We start from the raw sequence: 24,092 nt of genomic DNA, 5'->3' as shown, positions 1-24,092 counted from the left end.
ACAAATGGATGTCATAAAAATTAAAAACTTTTTCGAATATATGACCTTATAGTAAATATGTCGGGAAAAATGTGATTATAATAAAATTTCTAGCTTTTTAATTGTTTCAAACAGTTATGGTTTAAAATATTTTTCTGAATTTGCGAATAATAATTGCCCAAATTAAAGAAAAGTGTTCAGAAGTGGAAAGAGAAATGAACATTGGTAAAATAGACGGAGCATACAGGAAAGTTAAGGAAAATTATGGGGTACATAAATTAAAATCTAATAATGTGTTAAACAAAGATGGCACACCAATATATAATACGAAAGGTAAAGTTGATAGATGGGTGGAATATATTGAAGAGTTATACGGAGGAAATGAATTAGAAAATGGTGTTATAGAGGAAGTTGAGGAGGATGAAATGGGAGAAACAATACTGAGATCTGAATTTAAGAAAGCATTAAAAGATTAAAATGGCAGAAAGGCTCCTGGAAAAGACAGAATACCTGTAGAATTACTGCGCAGTTCAGGTGAGGAAGCGATTGATAGATTATACAAACTGGTGTGTAATATTTATGAAAAAGGGGAATTTCCGTCAGACTTCAAAAAAAGTGTTATAGTCATGATACCAAAGAAAGCAGGGGCAGATAAATGTGAAGAATACAGAACAATTAGTTTAACTAGTCATGCATCAAAAATCTTAACTAGAATTCTATACAGAAGAATTGAGAGGAGAGTGGAAGAAGTGTTAGGAGAAGACCAATTTGGTTTCAGGAAAAGTATAGGGACAAGGGAAGCAGTTTTAGGCCTCAGATTAATAGTAGAAGGAAGATTAAAGAAAACCAAACCAACATACTTGGCGTTTATAGACCTAGAAAAGGCATTCGATAACGTAGACTGGAATAAAATGTTCAGCATTTTAAAAAAATTAGGGTTCAAATACAGAGATAGAAAAACAATTGCTAACATGTACAGGAACCAAACAGCAACAGTAACAATTGAAGAACATGAGAAAGAAGCCGTAATAAGAAAGGGAGTCCGACAAGGATGTTCCCTATCTCCGTTACTTTTTAATCTTTACATGGAACTAGCAGTTAATGATGTTAAAGAACAATTTAGATTCGGAGTAACAGTACAAGGTGAAAAGATAAAGATGCTACGATTTGCTGATGATATAGTAATTCTAGCCGAGAGTAAAAAGGATTTAGAAGAAACAACGAACGGCATAGATGAAGTCCTACGCAAGAACTATCGCATGAAAATAAACAAGAACAAAACAAAAGTAATGAAATGTAGTAGAAATAACAAAGATGGACACTGAATGTGAAAATAGATGGAGAAAAGATTATGGAGGTAGAAGAATTTTGTTATTTGGGAAGTAAAATTACTAAAGATAGACGAAGCAGGAGCGATATAAAATGCCGAATAGCACAAGCTAAACGAGCCTTCAGTAAGAAATATAATTTGTTTACATCAAAAGTTAATTTAAATGTCAGGAAAAGATTTTTGAAAGCGTATGTTTGGAGTGTCGCTTTATATGGAATTGAAACTTGGACAATCGGAGTATCTGAGAAGAAAAGATTAGAAGCTTTTGAAATGTGGTGCTATAGGAGAATGTTAAAAATCAGATGGGTGGATAAAGTGACAAATGAAGAGGTATTGCGGCAAATAGATGAAGAAAGAAGCATTTGGAAAAATATAGTTAAAAGAAGAGACAGACTTATAGGCCACATACTAAGGCATCCTGGAATAGTCGCTTTAATATTGGAAGGACAGGTAGAAGGAAAAAATTGTGTAGGCAGGCCACGTTTGGAATATGTAAAACAAATTGTTAGGGATGTAGGATGTAGAGGGTATACTGAAATGAAACGACTAGCACTAGATAGGGAATCTTGGAGAGCTCCATCAAACCAGTCAAATGACTGAAGACAAAAAAAAAATTGTCCAAAAAATGTTCAATCCTTATCTTGTAGGTTACAAGTAACACTTGATTCTTAAAGTTAAGAAGAATAACCAAATCCCATGTATTACTCAAAGGCCGCCGGGTTTTGACTTGCCACGTAAGACATGGTCAACGCTAAACAGAATACGGACTCAGCATGGTAGGTGCGACTATTTCCTGTATAAATGGGGTAAAATACCGACGCCCCTTTGTGAGTGTGGTGAAAATCAAACTGTCAGACACATCACAGAAGTTTGCCCTAGGACAGCTTATGAAGGGAATCCTGAAGATTTCCTGATGGCGACTCCAGAATCAGTAGCATATATTAGTTTGTTAAATCTTTGTTTGTAATTTTGATTGCAATCTGTGTTATGTTTTGGTGCCATACGCTAAATAAATAAATATTAAATTTCTATTAATTCATCATCTTAAAATTTTAATCTTTGTATTTATCTTCTTAAAATATTTTTAATTATTTTTTTAATTAAATGAATTATCAGAAAAGAAACAATTTTCATACCTTCTCAAAGCATTACGTTGCAATTAATCTCTCCAAAAAACAAACGAATTTTATAAAAATTTTCAAACTTTCATTGCTGTTATATAAAAAATTTTATCTTTGTATGATTTGTTTTTAAATGAGTCATTATAAAGATGGAAATAACTTTCAATATTTATTACATAAATTGAGGGGAAAATACAAATTTTTGGCACAGGACTCCAAAAAATTTAGATATGTTTTTCAATACATTTTATAACATCTTATATAGAAGCTGACAACAAAGTTGTAATGTTTTCCTAGCATTGGTTATTTATTCTTATATAGTGAAAAAATAATTATACATGAAATAAGTTACCTAAGATTTATTTTTTGGAGTGGGGGTAGTTTATATGAGCTTTATCGTAAAATTATCACTTTATCTTTAAATAAAACAAAAAGTTAAAAAAATTATTAAAATCGGTATTTTTTATTTTCTTCTGCTCTCCCACCTCCGAAATTATCTTTGAATTTTTTTTTTATTTTTCTACGTTTTCAATGATAAAAGTAAAACAAAAATTCCACTAAAAAATGTACAATCAATAAAACGTTACCTAAGATTTCTTGTTTTGGGAGTGAAGGTGAATTATGATGAAATTTTATTTTAATATTATTATTAAAAGTTTAAATAAGCCAAAAAAAGTTATAAAATTTCAAAATATGATATTTTTATCTTTGATCGGCTTCTCCAGCCCTAATATTGCCTAAAAAGTATTTTGTTCGGTCAGTACTGTACCTAGAAAGACATAAAAGAAATTCGGCTACAAGATAAGCAATAAATAAAAAGGAAGAATTTTGGTTCAAATTTTTTTTAAAAAGCGCTAATAAGCACGCATGCATGTACTGAACTTAATATAAAATGGGAATATGCTTGCAAAATTTGCGAAAATTGACCACAAAAATATACCTACCCCACACCCTAGAGATACTGACCCCAAAATTTTATCAACAAATTGCCCCATCTATATGCACGAGTGTCTGTACAAAATTTTATCAAAAGCGGTTTATCCAGTCAAAAAGCTACAAACACGCCAGTACTCGTAACATTAGCCATCACTTTTTTCTGCTTTTAGGGTCATGAAATGAAGAGAAATGTAAAAAACCCACCCTATCTTTTGATTGATTACCATATTTCCTTCTTGTAGCATAATTCTACAGCTATTATGCCAGAAAAGTAAAAATAATTGACCGAGCAAAGAGAGGCCGATTTTTAACTCTGACGTTTGGCATTTAGTCTTTTTTTGACGTAGTTATTACCAAATGTGCATTCCGAATTTTATGTAATTTTTCAATAAGGATATCTTTTATTATTGAAAAGGCGTATAAAGAAAAATTTTTCATACAATCTTCCTTTTCAAAATAGTAGCCAATGCACCACTACTTATTATAGTTTTAAAGATAACGCTTAAGAGTGATCAATCAAATTTTGAAGTCCATCTCTAATAATATAAAGAATTAAATGTTCTGTAAAAGCTGCTTAACTAACATAACATTTACGAATATGTAAATATTCGAAAATATTAACTTTGTTGCACCGACTCATTATAAGAAAATAAAAATGAAGATTACAAAAAATGTAAAAAAAAAAGAAGAGTTACACTGACCGATATTTACAAATTAGTGACTTCCGTTATGCCTGGAAAAATAGCTTACTATTAATAATAGAATAAGATTATTTTTGTACTTCATAATAATTCTAAACATTATTTTAATATAATTTTATACTTTACACAATTTTAATTTTATTTTTGTATTCAATTCCGTTGTAAATTAATTTTCTAAATTCAACAGGAAGTCTACTGTTCACAAAACTAATAATTTTACTGATCGAGCAAAGTCAAGTTCTGTGTAAACTCGATCAATTGACAATCCCTTTCTATTTGTGACGTAGTTAAAGCCAAACATTTTTACTAATTTTCAATAAATTGTTTAGTTAAATGCCTTGCTAGTAGTTATAACGACGTACTTATTTTTACGTCTCATAATTTTTTTTTTATTTTGAAAAGGTGGTCCATATACATGTATTGAGAAGTACGCCAACTGTCAGCCGTTAATTTATTCAATCACCACTAGAATGCACTTGTACATATTACTCTGTTTTACATTAATTGTAAATATTATAGTTAAAAAAAATATCAAAAAATATAGAAAAATTAAAATAAGAAGTACTTAAGAATTATTTGTAAAATTTTTACTTCATTGGTAAACTACATAACACAATAAAAAACTAGCCATAATAAATCAGAAATTCCGTTTTTTAGTATACATTTTCAATTAAATGATTAAACTTCGTTATAAACTCAATTTATTAAATTCAGAATAAAACGACAAGGTCTGTTCATACAACTATTAGTAACACTTAAAAAAATTACTGCGGTATTAATTAAAATTTTTTTTTAAATTTGAAAATTGTTTTTTTTTAGAATGTTGATGTAAATACGAACACCAAAAAATCACAATTCATTCGTGAGTTAAGACCAATAGCGGAACAAGATAAGATATTTATTTACTTTTTTCTAACTTCAATTTTTTTTAATGTTTTGAATTAGTAATAATAAAAACAGAAAATCTATATACTACAAAAGCCGGTAAAGCCTAAATATTATCATACACGCACACGCGCGCGCGCGCACACACAAATGTATATATATATATATATATATATATTTGCGGAGACAAATCAAATTTATCCCTACTATTAACGTAATTTGTTTTCTACGCATTCATTCAGCAATCAGGTAAACATTTTACTACCCGGAAGACATTTACATATTTCTCTCACCCCTATATAAGAACATTGTTTTCGTAGAAACACTGCAGTCAAGGATAGACGAAGGACATCTCATCATGGTAAGTACATTTTAAAAAGTTATACCACATATTTATTTTCATAATAATAATAATAATTATTATTATTATTATTATTATTATTATTATTATTATTTTAAAATTTTAACAAAAAATAAATAAGTTTGACAGAAATATACGTCCCACCAGTCTGTTTATCTATGCATTTTTTAATTTAAAGAGAATACATAACTAAACCGTACCGTTGAGTAATTATCAATTACTATTAATGTAAACTGACCTATTAAAGTTATTACTAATTATTTTATTATTAATTTTAAAATATACATATATTTTCTTAATAAATAATACCATTTATAAATATTTTGTGAACTAATTAATTATAAAACCGATCTCAATTGTATCTTTGCCTTTCTTCCGGAGATTCTGGGTTTGAATCCAAGTGAGACTGTTTTATTTTCCATACGCTACAAAAACATTAATTCGTTATCATCTATCAGAAGTTGTTACAGAATGCAACCAGAATAATAAAACGCAATTTATAGAAGAATTAATTGCTGTTGAGTTTTTCTCTTTCAAGTCGATTATAGACATTTAACAAATCTTATTCATTTTCATAAGGAAAAGATCTCCTAGTAAAGGCAGTTACTTTTGTACGGATTTGAATACTAGATCGTGGATACCGGTGTTCTTTGATAGTTGGGTTTCAATTAAACCACTCATCTAAGGAATGGTCGACTTGAGACTGCACAAGACTACACTTAATTTACATTCATACATATCATCCTCTGAAGTAATACCTTACGGTGGTTCCGCAGGTTAAACAGAAAAAGAAAGAAGGGACAGATAGTACAGATATTTGTTTCAAAAAAAAAGCTGACATGACTTTCCCAACTATTAGAGAGATGGGGCAAAAAAAAATATATATATATATATATTTTTAAAGGTGGTAAATAAATTTTAATTAAGACTTTTCTAAAAATATTCATACATAGGTTACGCTACAAAAAATTTGCTTAAGTAAAGTTTTCTCTATATTTAATACTCTTTCAATAAAGAAAGGGTAAATAAATGATACTTTATTTAAGAAATAAAGTATTTTATTTCTCCATTTATTCCTACAGAAAAATAAAGTTTTCAAAAACTTTGCTAGATCTCAGGCCCTATAATTTAAAAAAATGTAGACATTTCTTGAAAGCTCTATATATGAAATATAAACTTTCAAAATTTTTTAAAAATATTTAAACCGAAGGGAGATAGAACAAATGAACAAAAACACATATTTCAATTTTAAAAGGACGGGGTTGATATTTTGAAACAATTTTTTTTTTTTATTATTATTATTTATATGCGTAACAGATAAGAAATTTGCTTTTAATGAAGTCGAAAGTCGGAAACGAAGTCGCATTCGCCCCGATATGCCTTCCCCTTTGTAAGATCTAAATACTTCATTAATTAAATTTTTATTGAGCTATAACTCTGGAACCAATGAAAATAAGTACCACTTATGATATATCGTTGAAAATCTCTCAATGAGAGCTTATTACTGCAGTTAACAAAATCCAAATTCTTTGGATTTTGAGATTTTTTTGGACACTTTTGGTCCAGTTGATTGCAATCAAAAGGGGAGGTACACAACTAGATGTTACAACTGTCCTAAATAAAAAATGTCAACATCCTACGGCTAATTGATTTTGAGTTATGCGAGATACGTACATACGTCACGCCGAACTAGTCTCAAAATGGATTCAGAGATGGTCAAAATGGTATATCGATTGAAATCTGAATACCGAAATTTCTGAAAACCGAAATTTTTCGCGATTACAATACTTCATACAAAGAAGTAAAAATTCGGGTCGAATGTATAACCTCCTTTTTTGAAGTAGGTTAAAAATTTGGTTTCCTCAAAATATTTTGCTAAACATTTGTTATTTTGCTGTTTCTACATTTTTTAAAGATCGCTAAATCATCTACTAACTCTACTAACAAATTATCCCTAGATTTTGATTCTTATATTCTGATTTAATCTCTTTGTTTATTATTACTATTTTTTCTTCTAATTTTTATTTTTTTATTTTCTAAATAGTTTTTACAATACACAATTAAATACCACCGGTGAAATTCAATCTCCTTACCTGACTCCAACGGCTTCTGAAATTTAATTTTAAATTTTTTATTCGTTAAACTTTGTTTAGTTATCGCTAAACCAAATGTTTAGTTACGATGATCTTTGTTTTAAATTAAATTTAAAACAAAATAGATTTTATTTATGTTCCTCTTGTTTACTTTACAATCTGTTCAACTAGTGAACAATTAGCAACCTCCCGCCCATGACCCAATGAGATAAGGATGATATGCATGAGGTGCAGACTTGTATAGACTAAGGCCGATCATACCTGAGATGTATAATTAATTGAACCCCAATCACCGAAGAACACCGTTATCCACTGTCTAATATTCAAATCCGTATAAAAGTAACTGACGTTTACTAGGATTTGAATCTCAGAGCATTCGACTTGCTGTTAAATAACTGATTTACGATGATGAGTTAACCACTAGACCAGCCCGATTGGGTAGATTTATTTAAAGTAAAAAATTTTAAAGTATTTATATATATTTATTTGAAAATTTATTTATTCTTAAGTTTCGACTTTATAAGTTGGTGCTATATTAATTAATTAACTAATAACAAACAGCTACTAACATTATATTAACCTGTAATTGGAATCAAGTTGAAAAAGTTAAAATTTATGGAAAATTTAAATAGCAATACTATTTTTTTTACTTTCAGTGCATTTTTAAAGTCAGTTTTTTAAATTTATTTAAAATATATTGATCAAAAAAAAATGTTGTTATATATAAAATACATTTTTAAGCATAGCAAATGGTGAGAAAGTTATGCTTTAATAAAAATAAGATTAGAAACACAGAGAAATTAATAACACAATGAAAATACAATTGAACGTGAATTAAGGCTGTCAGGAATTTGGGAATATGTATCGTTTGCCATCAAGTTTTTCAAATAATTTTTATTTAATTTTTTCAAAATATGGAAAAATTTAATCCAATGTACCTGGAAAAGCTTAAAGCAGGATCATCACAGGAACTTTTCGTAAAAATATAATCATCCAAATCGTTCATTTAGTAAAGAGTGTAATTGAACACACGAGGGTTGGCTGAAATGTAATGCACAGTTACTCATGACACACAAATGGAAAGATTTAGTCAGATGAACAAATATAACGTAAAAGTATATTTTATTTTCTACAAAAACTTATATTTATTCCTCCTTGTAGTCAGCTTACAGTTATACGTTTCTCCCAACGATGAACCAGTTTTCTCATTCCGTCAATGAACAATGCTGGCGGTCTTTCCTTCATCCACGACCTCAATGCATCCTTCAGTTCATTATCCATGATGAAATGAATTATATCCCTCTTTATTTGTGAAAAAGAAGTGAAAATCGTAGAACGGAAAATCTGGTGAGTATGAGGGTGTGGGTGTAGAATAGGTTCAAATTTCAACCTCAAAACAGCGTCGGTGGTTGCACGTGAGGTGTATGTTCAAGCATTACAGTGTCGCTGAATTACTGGTTCCTTGCATTGTCATACCTATGGTGTTTTAACATCTTTTTGCATCGCACGGAATTTACAGTCGACCCAGCTTACAGGAAGTCACTCATGTATACGTGTTTGAAATCCTATTTCGCTATCACGAATATCTTTTTTTTGCAGAGGGTTTTGTTTTGGATTTTTTTGATCGTGGTCAACTGTAATGCCAGTATTCTATGCTCCAGAACTACTAGACCGATTTTGATCAAACTTTGTCACATTACTTCAATATATGAGTAATTGATGCCATTAAGTTTTCAATTTAAAAGGTCAAGGGAGTGAGGCTTTAGAGCAAGGTCGACCTCATTATCTTGAGATTTCGCCTTATTGCGGTCATATTTTTCTTGGGCACAATTGTTAACAATTAAAAAATACCAATATTTACAAAAAGTGTTTTTATAAAATCGCACCCCACCCCAAAAAAATGCTTTAAACACAGGTGAATGATAGAATTAAATAAATTAATAATATTTAACGTATAAAAAAAATTACTCGATCCGGTTGACTCGGTACCTTGTTGGGTCAAACCCTCGCGGCTATATCAGTCTACCGACCGTACAAGCGAAAATTGTTCTAGGTAAGTTGTGAAATTACACTACCGTAGTTAATAGTTGCCTCTAGTACCACCACACCAGCGCGAATTAAATACGGTATGCGCGCGCGCTTTAGTTAGAATCATTGAATTAAATAAACGAAAAAATATTGCATTTAAATAAAATGATAAATATTTCAAATTAATTTGTGTGTAAACCGTGAATCAGAAACGAACCACGCGGCTAAAGCCGCGTTTCGGGGAATTCCTACAACTGAGAATCAAGGTCAACGGTGAAAAATCGGTGGCAGTGATATTCACATACAAAACACGTGCTCCAGCCAGGCAGCTGGAAATCTCAAGAGAGAAAATCCCCTTTGGGAAAACATTGACTGTTTTGACTCCCAGGTACTTGACGTACCTAGGAGTAGTCCTGCTGGATAAACGGCTTACCTTAGGAGAACATGTTAAATATGTGACCCAAAGGGCAAAGGCCGTCAGGGCCTTACTATATACAGTACTGAACAGTGCCAGCCCATATCCACTGGTGACCAAACTGCTCATTTTTCGGCTATATGTTCTGCCGATTCTAACATAAGCTTACCCGGCATGGGGAGCTTTGTTGAACTCCACGCTTCAAAGCCGTCTCAAACATAGCGTTGCGGACGATATTTGGATCAACGTGGTTCGTCAGAAACGTCAATCTTCGCTACGATGCGGGACTAAACACCATAACCGAGGTGTGGGTGGCGCAGGCACGCAGACTGTTCGGGAGAGCGGCCGTGTCCGAGCATGGTCATCTCCGGGACATCTGCCGAGAGGACCCTCCACAGGGTATAATAAAACTGCCTCATGTCGTATTAAACGAACCACCATGAAGAGGCGGTACGAGAACAAAAAAAGATGACAAACCAGCCTTAGGAGTCTCTATATCGCGTAACCTATAAATGGAAACCGCGCGAAAATTCCGGTCGCCAAAGTGACCGTTTTCACGATTAAATTTTCTTAAAACTATAAAAACCTAGACAACACCCCACACCGTCCCACGAAGAGACCGCAATCTAATTCAGTCAGCATATGCGACTCCCTCCGGAGAAGGAGGCGCATTGCTCCCTCCAAATAAGTAGGACCCCGGTAGGCGTATTCCTGCTAACTCATAAGGTGCTGGTACCGAGGGGACTTCGGCGGATTTAATGAAGGGGAATCACGCCGGGAGTACTAGGTTCAAAACCTTAATCTCCCACGGTCAGACCCAGTAAATAAATTTCACGCTGGTCCATACGGATAGGAACGCTAATTACCAAATCCGTCCATAAATAAAACTTAAAATTTATAACCGCCATTAAATAACCGATGTAACCCGCCCGATAATAGAAAGATACAGCAGCAAGGGACATTGTCCAGGCTCTACGATCTGTAGGGAGAAATATTGAAACTCCCGCCATTCTTGCGTTCCGTTCCAACAGCTGTGTTGTCAGCTTTTTTTCTTATTTCGAGTTCATTGACTACCTATTAGTTAAACTAAGGTAAAAAAAATCTGATATGGAAATATTTACACATTTCTTTTTAAATGAAAAGTACATAAAATTTTATTTCACTAATAACTTCTGATTTTTTCATTTTTTTTTTTTTTTTTGTTATTGTTATTTTTGAATTATTATTTATTGTAAAAATGTTTTTACAATCAGAGGTTAATTATTATTAATAAATCAGTATATTTAAATTTTTTTTAAAATGTTAAAAAAAAGGAAATGAAGTCGGATTCGAACCGATGTGCCTTCCCTTTGTAAAATCCAAATATTTCATTAACTACAATTTTATTTTGCTATAACTCTGGAACCAATGAAAATAAACACCACTTATGATATATCGTTTAAAAAGCTCTCAATGCGGGCTTATTACTGCAGTTAACAAAAAGTCCAAAATTCAATTTTTTGGGGTTTTTGGTTTTTTTGAGCACTTTTGGTCCAGTCGATTGCAATCAAAAGAGGAGGACTAATCATTTTTTTAGTTATGCGAGATACATACGTACGTACAGAAGTCACGCCGAAATTAGTCAAAATGGATTCAGGGATGGTCAAAATGGATATTCCGTTGAAATCTGAAAACCTAAAATTTTCGGGATTACACAAGGAAGAAAGAAACACAAAAACCTGTGTATGATACCGGTATTATTTAAACTGTTGTAATTTTTTTTCTTTACTATGTGATAAAGAAAAATAAATTCATTAAATTGCCATTATCCTTTAAGGATTTTCGTAACACTGATTTGACATTATTGATATTCACAAAGCATTACCAACCTCATTTATGTAAGAATAAACATCAGTATTAAAATAACAGTAAATATATAATACATTTGAATCATAATTAATTTACAATTTTTAATTTGTCTTTTTCTTCAGAGGCAGTTTTTCATTTTGGCTTGCTTATTAGCTGTAAAGAGAGCAGTTACTGATGAATCTCCACAAGCATTATTTCCACCACCACCTCGAAGAACATCAATAATTGAACCAGTTGTAGTCTCTGATGGAACTGTAGGCGAACAACCTCTGGTTCCAGAAGGATATTCAATCCCAATCGGAATATACGTGCCACCGCCTCCAATACCTCATCCACCTTCTCCTATTTATCCATATCCACCGGCTCCGCCATTAGTACCGTCACATCCCCCGCCGCCTACACCACAACCGCCAATTGAGGTAAGAACGAATTTATAAACTCAATTGTATTTACTAATAATCAGAATCTTAACTTTTCCCGTGTTTTATTATTTTGAAAGCAAAATAAAATAACGCATAAAATCATACAAAATATTAAAAAAAACACATATAGCTAAGTCAACAGTGATTTGAGCCTTAACTCGAAAAATTCTCTACAGCAAGTAAATTACTGGAATGGGTTCGGAAAAGTATGCAGAATAAAAGTGTGCCCTAACGGACATAAGTGAATTACTATTTAATTTGCTTATCAAATTAACGGAAAGGTTTTAGTTTTTGACAATAGCGACTATCTTTAATCGCATGTAAAAATAAAGAGCACCAATAGATAGCTGATAAAAAATTTTGCATAAAACCCTCCGGATAGTTTTTTCTATAAGCGAAACTAAAGGCGCTAACGAATTTTACAATAAGCACCAAAATCGCGCTGTGATGTATAGTAGCTGAATACCTTCTCGTACACAGTGACACTAATGTTAATAGTTTATCCATAATTTCTTAATTTTTCTCGTAGAGAAAAGTGTTCCCGAGTTTTTTTATGCAAAATCGTTTTAGTTTTCTACTGGTGGTATTTATTCTTTCATAAGATTAAAAATGTACAGACTACTTGTACAGGATGGGCAGATGCCATACAAGTCGCTGTCACGATTGCGGCGGACTGAATACAGCAGAGCATGTAGTATTTTTTTGCCCTAGATGGCGCAACTTCCGCGTAGTGCACGAGGGTTAGGGTGTGGAGGGGGCCAACAATATAATCGAGGTAATGCTCAGCAATGGCAACAAGTGGGAGTGTGTCTCGTCTACGATCGCATCAATAATACGAGAGAAGGCCAATGAAGAGAGGCGACGGCAGGCTGAGTTGATGCGAATCTATGGAGGCTTGGAGTTCGATGACGGGTGATCAAGGGGGCCAGCTTCTGGATGGGGGGCGGGGGCTCCTCAGAGTCGTCGCTCGTCGATCGTCGATCGCCCCCTGGGGACGCCTTCCGGTCACACGGATTCGGATAGTGGAGTGCCTGGGTGATCATGCAGGGGCTGTACATACCATATGGCTTAGATCCGGCTCCTGCATGGTAGAAGGGGAGGTTTTTTTAGCGGGTGAGAGCCCCGCACTGCCGTCAGTGCGGGCCTGACGGCGGCTGGCAGTGCTTTTTCCTCCGCTACGGAAAGAAAGAAAAAAAAAAAGAAAAAAGATTAAAAATAAAAACAAAACGTTGACGGAAAACTAAAAAAAAAAATTTCCACAAAAAATTTGCAAAATCAATCAGATTTAAGGTTAAATTTTTATAAATGACGTATTTTTATATAAATCTACGAAGTTGCGTAAAAATATGTTTTCATTAATTTTTTATAACAATTTGATTATAGCGTCATTTCCATGTGTTTACAAAGTATACTAAAATTTACTTCCTAAAACTCATTGAAAAATTAAAGTTTTTAAAAAACCATCTCTGCCATCTTAAAATACATGTTTTATTTTAAAGTAACAAAATATTTGTATATTTGGAAAAACAGAATTAATAATGATTGTTGGTTTTGAGTGTTAGCCAAGGTACCAAAACAAGATTTTCTAAAAAAAATGCAATTTTTTAAATTCTAATAATTAAACAATTAAACATACAGAAATATTCCTTATAGAATGTAGATAGTTCTAAAACAGAATGTTATATTACCTTTATTATGTTTTGCAATTTGTTTATTGTTGTAGGCGTTTTATCAACTAGCAAATTTTCACAGTAGATCCGGATTAACGAGCAATCAGAAACTAAAATAAATCAAAAATTTAACTAATTTATAGCCCTGGGTTTTATGAATCCGTACCTTTTTGAATTTTTTAATTATTTCTAATAGGAACAGAATTCCTACTGGAAGTTTATTTATTGCGCACCCTCGAGTTAGGCTACCTATGTATGATAGCGTGATTTTGGTGCTCATTGTAAAATTTTCTAGCGCCCTTTGTTTTGCTCGTAGAAATATGTACCCCGAGAGGTTTTTTATGAGAAATTTCCTTAGCTATCTATTTCTTATTTTTATTTTAACATGCGACAAAAAATAAAGCCGCTATTGGCGAAAAACTAAATATGTTTCCTTGATTTGTTAATAAATTAAACAGTTAGTTATTCGCTTGTGTCCGCTAAAGCACACTTTTATTCTACATACTTTTCCGAACCCATTAAAATAATTTAATTCTGTAGAATAAATTTTTTCGAGGTTAAAATCTTTATTGATTCGGCTAATACAAACAAATACAATAATCCAAAAGCATAAAATTAAATTACAATTGGACAGGCAGGACAAACATTCACCCACAAATATACGGAATATATAGACTTTTAATATACGAAGGAACTCAAATTTTGCAAACATCTCAAAGAAACGGAATACACAAAGATACTAATAACATTTTAGATTTTAAATTATGTTCATAAAATATTACAAAATTGTATCTACAAAATTGAAAAATATGAGTTTATAAACAAAAACTTAAAAGATCGAATGTATTATTTGATTACAAGTTAAAGTTTCCTAACTTTTTTAAAATGGGTACATTAAACGATCTATCAGTAATTCCAGAAGAAAATATTGCTAACCAGATTCAAAAGTTCATTAGAAGAAAGAATTCTAATATTTTTGAAAGTATCGTATATATATATATTTTTTTTTTTTTTTTATTTAAAAAGGTTTTAATAGTATCTGAACATTTTTGTATCAATACGATTTAAATCGATTTCCTTCTTAACTTATATTCATGGATATTACTGTATTTATCAACTACATAGATAGCTCACTGCAAAAAATTACAGCAAACGTCTAGCTACGAAAATCGTAGAACAATTAAATTTGAAATGGATGTTATCTCTAAAACTGTTTACTCAATTCTGATAAATAAAATTTATAATCTTTTTCTCAATGATTTGAAATCATATGCCGCTGTCTCTTAAAAAAGGGATTTAGATAGCGATTCAAATTCTTACTTACGATAAATAATGTTGTAAAGTACGATACGCTCTCCGTATAACCTTTACTTAACAGTAAGTTGAGTGGATAAATTTACTTCTAAAACAACCTTCAAAGTTCAATAAAAATATTGTTAAAAAATCTGATGTGGACACTACATGACTTCCTTGTACGCCTATTAAATTGAATATACACTTCTTTTTTTTTTAATGAAAAGTACAAAAAATTTTCATTAACAACTCCTTATAAATTTTCATTTTTTTTTTTTTTTGTTATTGAATTATTTATAGTAATACGTTTTTTTCACAATCAAAGGTAAATAATTATTAATAAATCAATATATTCAAATTAAAAAAAAAAAATTTTAAGAAAAGGAGCTGTCTGATTCGAACCTATGTACCTTTCCCTTGTAAGATCCAAATATTTCATTAATTGCTGCAACTCTGGAACCAGTGCAATTATTTCTTAAGTTATTCATAACTTATTAAAATTCACAAATAAACACAATCTTGAATGCTATAAATTATAAAAGGTAAAAATAAATATTTCAGGAATGCGGACCTCCAGATTCATATCCACCTCCACCACCGCCGCCACCATCGGATGTAAGTAAAAAAATATCCACTCATTAAAGAGGTATTTATTATTATTATAAAATACAAATTATAAATAAAAGTTAAGTTTTACTTTAGATATAAATTAAAAAAAAAAAACAATGTTACAGGAATACGGACCACCAGATTCATATCCACCACCACCGCCACCACCACCACCACCACCACCTCCACCGCCAACGCCACCACCACCACCAACGCCACCACCACCACCGCCTCCACCTCTTTCACCAACAAACCCAACAGATGTAAGTAAAGAATCATTAAATGTTTATAACAATTATAAAATTTTTAAAAAAATGCATAATAAAAGTTAAGTTTTACTTAAAATATAAATTTAAAAAAAAAATGTTTCAGGAATGTAATCCACCAGCTCCATATCCACCATCACCACCACCACCTCCACTGCCATTTCCACCACCACCGCCGCCGCCATCTCTTTCACCAACAGATGTAAGTAAAAAAATTATTAATTATTTATAATCATTATTAAAAATAAACTAAAGATTAAGAATTTAAATTTTAAAAAACTGTTTCAGGAACATCGACCACCAGCTCCATACCCACCACCGCCACCACCAACAAACGTAAGTAAAAGACACATCTATTAAGTTATAAATTTTGTAATAATTACTATAAATAAGGCTCTTGAAAAAAATTCTAATAGAACAGAAATATAAACCACCAATTCCATACCTAACAGCTTCACCACCAATACTACCATCATAATATAAAATATAAAAAAAGGTGTGGTGTAATTCATATAAAAAATTACTACAAAATAAATCACCATACAGTAGACGTTTAATGAAAATTATTTTAGCATATACTACTTTTGTATACGTTGACTAAGATTCAGAAAATTAATTTTTTTTTTGTTTTCATTAGTATTATTTTTAAATTTATCACACTGACCCCGAAGGGGGGAAGACACTCACCATGTGACATTTCCGGTCACCACACCAACCCCTCCGTACTTAGCCTTGATGGGCTTTACCAGAAGTCATCTTCAAAAACCTCGGCGGTAGATATATTGCAGTCTCGCCTCGGCCAGGATGCCACTGATGGGAATGTCGCTAGCGGCACCAGTGTACTTCTAACAAAGGTGGACACGTAGAAACAAAACACATCTCATTTAGTCTTAAAGAAGGCTGAATCCGCAACAGTTGAGTGAAGGGACTGAAATTACTTACACCTACCTGAGGAGGTAAAAGTAAGTCCGACACACAACTTGAACTAAAACTAAAATATAAACCGTAACATACATAACTAGTAAAGAATTAACAAAAACAAAGAAACAAGAACAATAAAAAACAAAAGAGACAAAGTTAACAAAGGAAGCAAAGCTGGGACTAAACACCTCCGCTGTCATTTCTTTTGCTAGATAAACCATGAATTCCTCAACTTTAGACCATTGGCCATTGGCATACCTATCATCCTAGGAAGTAATACAGGATGTTTTTTTTTTTTTTAGTCCTGTTATCCAATTGTTAATGTCTGTTAATTTTCTTCTAAGAAAGGGAAATTTTGTTTTGTGACATGAAGTTGGTAGCGCTACTCAACCGGTATAGATACGGCAGTGAGAGTTGATTCTCCTTGAGCTGTGTAAACTTTTGTGCCGTTTCTGGTCGTGTTACGAACAGAATGTCTTTTACCATAGAACAAAGAGTTTTCATTCTTGAACAATATTTTGCTACAAAATCGTACGCGAGTGTCAAAGAATCATTTCAAATTAAATTTATTGGTGTTCCTCCGCCAGAAAAAAATATAAATTTCTAGGCTAGCAAACTGATATCGAGAGACAAGTAGTGTTTGCGACAGAAAACGTAGTGGTCGACCAACTCGCTTGACAGATGTCGTTTTAGAGAATGTGAAAACAAGATTGCTCAATTCTCCACGGAAAAGTTTACGAAAACTTTCCACGCAAGATGGTTTGTCATATTAGAGTGTTCAGAACGCTGCTAAAAAATTGAAATTGTATCCGTATCGCGTACGATTAGTCCAAGAGCTTCAGCTCCAGATTTAAACAAGGGATTGCAATATTGCCGCTGGTTTAGGTCTCTCGTAAATAATAACAGAATCGAATTTTTAAACACAGTGTTTTTTAGTGATGAAGCTTGGATCCATCTCGATTGTTATGTGAACAGTCAAAACTGTCGAATTTGGGCGGTTGAAAATCCTAACGCTTTACAAGACAAATCTTTGCATCCTGAAAAAATTGGTGTGTGGTGTGCGATATCTCGTCATTGTGTAGTCGGACCCACATTCTTCGAACAGTCAGTAAATGGTGAAGTATACAGGAATAATGTGCGCCAATTTGTGTCCCTCCTGGAACCTCAAGAACAGTATTGCTGGTTTCAGCAAGACGGCGCTACATGCCAGACGTCTCGAGAAACTATGGATTTTCTGCAAGAGTTCTTTGATGATCGAATAATAAGCAAAGGCTTTTGGCCTGCAAGGGCTTATGGCCTCCAAGGTCCCCAGACCTCACATCTTCTGACTACTTTTTGTGGGGTTATATTAAGTCCGAGGCCTTCAAAAACAATCCTCACACGATTGATGAACTTAAAGTCAATATTTCAGACTTAATCGCGAATATTTCCAATGCAACTCTTAAAAAGGTTTCTGCTAATATGCTGAAAAGAGTCCGTGCGTGTATAACTGCAAGGGGTGAGCATTTTGACCATATTCTTTAACAGTTATGTAAGTAATAGCTTTTTATTAAATCTCTTTTGTAAGTAACAAATACATTTTTTTATTCACCTAAATTTCCCTTTCTTAAATTACATTTAAAATTGGGTAACAGGACTAAAAAATTACTCTGTACCTTACGGTGATTCCCGGAGGCTAATTATGAAAAAAAATTGAACACCTATGACTAGGTATGTAATAAACCTTTAATAGAAAATTAATCTTAAGTTTTTATATTCAACATTTTTCAAAACATAAACAATTCAAATTGGATGATTCTTTTGGGGACACGTACGTACATAAATGTAAACCAATATAAGATATTTATTATTATTTTATAATAATAATTAACCAAATATTTTAATCAATAATGAAGGAATTTATTGGAATTCAATTATTTCTAGAAACAAATAAATTGATAGTGACATTTTTAACCAAGGAAATTGTTAAGGTTATGCATTATGCTTACAAGCATGAGATACTCCTGAAGCTATGCAAATTGATTTGATAAGTACCACGTTTCCTTTTTAAGCAATTTTAAATTAGCAAAATATTTCACTAACTAAATTACGAAATGGTGTATCTTTTAGACCATATCTATATTTCTATATATTTAACTCAATAACAAAGCTTTTTTTAAATATATCTACTTACATTTATAAATTAAAGCTTGCCCATTGATTTTTAAAATGGCAAAATCTGATAAAATAACGAATCATATTAAAGAAAACTTTTTAATGAGATTAATTTTATTTTTTAATATCGTTACTTGTTCGGATATAAAAACATAATAGATTATTAGAAAAGACAGATTTATAGGCCAAATATTAAGGCATCCTGGAATAGTCGCTTTAATACTGGAGGGACAGGTAGAACGAAAAAATTGTGCAGGCAGACAACGTTTGGAATATGTAAAACAAATTGTTAAGGATGTAGGATGTAGGGGATATACTGAAATGAAGTAACTAGCACTAGATAGGGAATCTTGGAGAGCTGCATCAAACCAGTCAAATGACTGAAGACAAAAAAAAATAGATTACGACTAAAAATATATTTATCGACTCTTAAGATCAAAACTGTCAATTTATTAATATTTTATTTTAATAAAATATTTGAAGCCTGCTCTTTTATTTTAAATTCTTATTTAACTGTGAGTTATGTCCTCTCCCAACTGCTGAAACACACTATCTTTTAGGTGTGGTGTGTGTGTGTATGTTAGTGAATGTTATTTTTGTTGGAAAGTGATATGTATGTGTTTACGTTAAGTGTAAACACATGAGTTTCATGCATCTGTGAGTACATTTTAAGTTGTATTGGCATCATAATAACAGGTTTAAGAGCAAGGTATTCTCTCTGTTTAAATTAAATTAATTTTTATAATTTTCCTACCAATATAAAATAAAAAATTGTAGTGTATTTATACATTTATTATAAATGAACATATTTTATTAATAATATTTTTATAGTAACCAATTATATTAAAAATAATCCTAATTGTTGGTTTTGTTTTTTTAAAAATTATTTTATGTATTTATTTACAATGAAATAATTACACATCAAATAGTATGAATTAATACATTTCAAAATTATTTATACGTTCCTTATTGCATAAACAGTGGTATGGAATAATCAATTTTGATGATAATATTTAGTGAAAAATGTTTTTCAAAAAACAACTTTTTCCCAAAAAATTGGAAATTTACTACCAACCACTGTTGGTGAATAATGAAATAATTACAACTGATTTTAAATTTTCTAATTCTATTTCAATTCCAGTAAAGTTATGCAATTTTCTGCCGCTTCATCATAATAACAAAATATGAATTGATATGTTAACTTCTGAGAAAACAAAAAATCAATTTTCAGAGTCTTTAAAGTATAAAATTTCTTTTAATAATCAAATCTCCTTCTACTTAGTCTCCTAATTCATTTGTTAATTTATAATACAAAACTACACTTCTTTTAAAAGGTTAATTTTCAATGTAACTTTCGTTTAGCCTCGATAAAAATTTTTTTAACCTAGTTTCTTAATTAGAGGCTTTCATAATATTATTTTTATTTTTTTTTTAATAATAATAAAATTGTTTTGTGCGACCAAAAGGAATCCTATAATCTCCTAAGTAAATTCATAATCAAAATCTCATACATCATGGAATGTTAGCCCATAGATCATGAATTAATTTTTTGAGATTAAAAATATATTAGGCAAGTTTGTGGGTACGTAAATAAAAACCTAGCAAAAAAAGGCTCATGGAAAAGAAATAAACTTGGAAACATTGTCACCCTTCAGAACACTAAGTAAAGCAAAACAATCCTTTACATATAAAACATCATGCCCTTAGAAATATATAAATTGAACTGCACAATCATCTTCATTGCTCAAATGGGATACAGCTTCAAACACTTAAAAGCCCTCCATAGCAAGAAAGAGCTTATTATTTACCACTTCAGAGATGCTAACCATAAATCCCTCAACATTAACAAATTCTTGCTCCCATTTGGTAGACATATAAATTTTAAGAATATTTTTCTGTCTAATGCCTCTAATGATGAATCATCCGTAAATTTATACGCTCTAGATCAGTAACATGATGCATCTTTTCCAAAATTATCTTATTCAATTCTTCTGGTTCATAAACTGACAAAAAAAACATTAACACTAGCACAATAGTATAAACAAATTTTACCTTGTTTCATCAAAATTGGTACATCTGTTTATCTGTTCATCTCAAACTGACAAGATGGTTCTGGATTAATAAATGACTCCCTAGAAATTAATTGTTAGCTCAACAAATAAAAATTAGATAACAGATTTAAGTACCTCTATTCCTTGGCTTCAAGATACTTAAAATTTAAACTTCATTAAAACTCCACGCTTATAAATTCTTCTAAAAACCAATTTAGATACACAGAACCAAAATTTATTGTTGCTTAAAATACTGTTTAAGATGAAAACATTTCATCTAAGATGAAGCACAAAAGTAAGATTACATTCAGGCTTACGTATCTCATACATCAAGAACAAATTTTACCCTAATATCTACAAAGTTTAAGTTAAAATATTTTTACAGTTGTAGAAAAATTCTAATAGAAATAAAAAGTTTAAAATTTTTTTCTTATTTTGTTTCTTTTTCTGTACCAGTTTTAAATCATTTCTCTAGATAATTTCAGTAAACAATGTCAATTTATTTTAACTAACTCTTTAGATTAACATTCTAACATTTTATTGATTTATTAAAATAATTTTCAAATTTAATTATTTTATTAATATATTTGACAACTTGAAACCTTGTAGTTTCTTTTTATTAGTACTTACACATAATGTTATAGTAAACCCCAAAAATATTAATTATACTTAAAGCAGTTTTGTTTAATATCTCACTAAATAGCTTTCAAAAAATTATTATTCTTTATTTAAAAATACATATGACTAAAATCAATTAGCTGCATAATTCAGAAATGTAGCTCCATAAACAAGGATATTTTTAATGCACTTTTTTGCATCAATCATTCAATGTTTTAATCTTTTTTTCAGGAATATGGACCACCCCCCAAATTCCAGAATATAGGATATGATCCTCTAGTTCCTTTGGTAATAATTATATTAAATATAATTAAGCATGAAAACACCAATATGCATGATAAGAATAATTTTAAGTGTAGTTTTATCATATAAACAAACAAATAAAAAATAAAAACTAATTTCATTAAAATAAGTTAAATTTCACATAACTAACTAATTTAACCTGCAACAGAACTTACTTAATAACATAGAAGGGCAATTTGCATCATTTTTCTTACATATCTTCATAACGTGGAACAAAATTATAACAGTAACATTTTATTCACATTATTAAAGGTTATAAAAAAGTAACAATCCGTGCAAGATGTCTGCACACAATATTCAATGAGTCTTAATAAACATGAAGTGAAATTACTAGAATTCAACAAACTAACATTACTACGATTACTTTGTCAAAATCATTGCCAAGATGATAGTGCCTCTGACTTTCAATTCTTAGTTAGTTTTTTTTTTTATAAACACAGGTTAATAATTATTGACAAATCAATATATTTAAATTTAAAAAAAGGTAAAAAAAAGGAAATGAAGTTTTTCCCCTTGTAAGATTCAAATGTTTCATTAATTAAAATTTTATTATGCTATATCTCTGGAACCAATGAAAATAAGTACCACCTATGATATATTGTTAAAAAGCTCTCAATGAGGGCTTATTACTGCAGTTAAGAAAAAGTCCAAAATCCAATTTTTTTTGAACCCCTTTTGATTCAGTTGATTGCAATCAAAGGAGAGGTGCACAACTCGATGTTACAACAGTACTAAATACAAAATTTCAACATTCTACAGCTAATTGTTTCTTGAGTTATGCCAAATACATGCGTACACACATACATACTTACTGACATCACGCAGAAACTGTTAAAATGGATCCAGGTATGGTCAAAATGGATATTTCCGTAGAAATCTGAAATTTTTCACGATTATAATACATCCTTTTACTTCATACAAGGAAGTAAAAAAAAATAAACTCAAAAATTATACTAAAAATTAAAAAATTGTCTCATATTATTATTAAATTTTGACAGTTGAAATAGCAACAAATTAACAGTTAAAGAACTGTTTGTCATTGCTTGGTGTTAGTTTCAGCAACTTTAAAAAGCTGAAATTTAAAAAACGTACTGAACATTCATACAAAATTATTGTTAAATCACTTCTAATTATAATCAGATACAATTTTATAAAAAAAATCTTTCACAAGAATGAGAAGTATGTTTAAGGCAAATTATACATATTAAATATTAATTAATAAAACAATATTGTTAAATATATTTTATGATTTTTCACTAATTGCAATGTTGCAGGCGATTTTCCCGTGAATTCCAAAGTGTTTGAACTTCCAAAGAGGGAGTGATCATAGCAATAAATGTAAGTATCTTATACACTTTTATAACCTGTATTACAAACATTACTCTTCCATTTTTAATAAAACAAAAAAAATTTAATAAAATAATTTTGGATTTTATAACTTAAGAGCAAATTTATATTTAACGATTTATTATTCTTAATTTTGTATACTGAATTAAATAAAGTATACTTAGTCAATATTTTAATTAAATATACTGGCATCTAAATTGTTCCTAGATTCAGTTTGATTTATCTTTTCGACCTACGATGTAAAATGGTCTAAAAAGTTGAAACATTAGCTTTCAACAAGAACTTTTAAAATTTTTCAAACTATTTCAATAGCAAAATAATAAGATTAATCAGAAATTAATGATTTGTTAATTGTACAATTTTATATCCTCTGCTCAAGTTCCATAAAACTCTGAAAATATTCTGTATAATTTCAATGTTCATACTGGATACCAATTAAACTACAACAGATTCATTCATGAAGGAAAATATGTAATATCAATTCTCTATTAAAACATTTTTATACAAATTGGCCTTTCTGCGTGATGATAATATAACAACAAAAATTAAAAAACTTGTAATAAAAATTAACAAAAATTTTTAATTTATAAAAATTAAAAATTTAAGAGGTTTCAATTAACCAAATAGCAGTTTGAAAAATGATGATTGGATATACAATCTATACAGATATAATTATGATTACTTGACTCAATAGATTTCCATAAAAGAATAAGTTTTTACAACTGAAGGATCTGTTAAGTA

The 24,092-nt window shown here is 30.7% G+C and overlaps 1 protein-coding gene across 1 annotated transcript in view; it reads left to right on the top strand.

The window, feature by feature from the left end:
- Positions 1–24,092, top strand: part of LOC142330888 (uncharacterized) — a 52,865-nt gene that overhangs the window by 28,023 nt on the left and 750 nt on the right. The window contains exons 3-9 of the mRNA XM_075376356.1: positions 11,820–12,116; positions 15,644–15,697; positions 15,817–15,954; positions 16,064–16,159; positions 16,246–16,293; positions 21,933–21,989; positions 23,279–23,342. Of these exons, the coding sequence (XP_075232471.1) occupies positions 11,820–12,116; positions 15,644–15,697; positions 15,817–15,954; positions 16,064–16,159; positions 16,246–16,293; positions 21,933–21,989; positions 23,279–23,293 (705 nt within the window). The 3' untranslated portion in view covers positions 23,294–23,342. The remainder of the gene's footprint in view (positions 1–11,819; positions 12,117–15,643; positions 15,698–15,816; positions 15,955–16,063; positions 16,160–16,245; positions 16,294–21,932; positions 21,990–23,278; positions 23,343–24,092) is intronic.

This window comes from Lycorma delicatula, chromosome 10, assembly GCF_047948215.1.
Source record: "Lycorma delicatula isolate Av1 chromosome 10, ASM4794821v1, whole genome shotgun sequence".
Taxonomy (NCBI): domain Eukaryota; kingdom Metazoa; phylum Arthropoda; class Insecta; order Hemiptera; family Fulgoridae; genus Lycorma; species Lycorma delicatula.
Note: the sequence above shows the minus strand (reverse complement) of the source record. Positions and strands in the feature narration are given on the sequence as shown.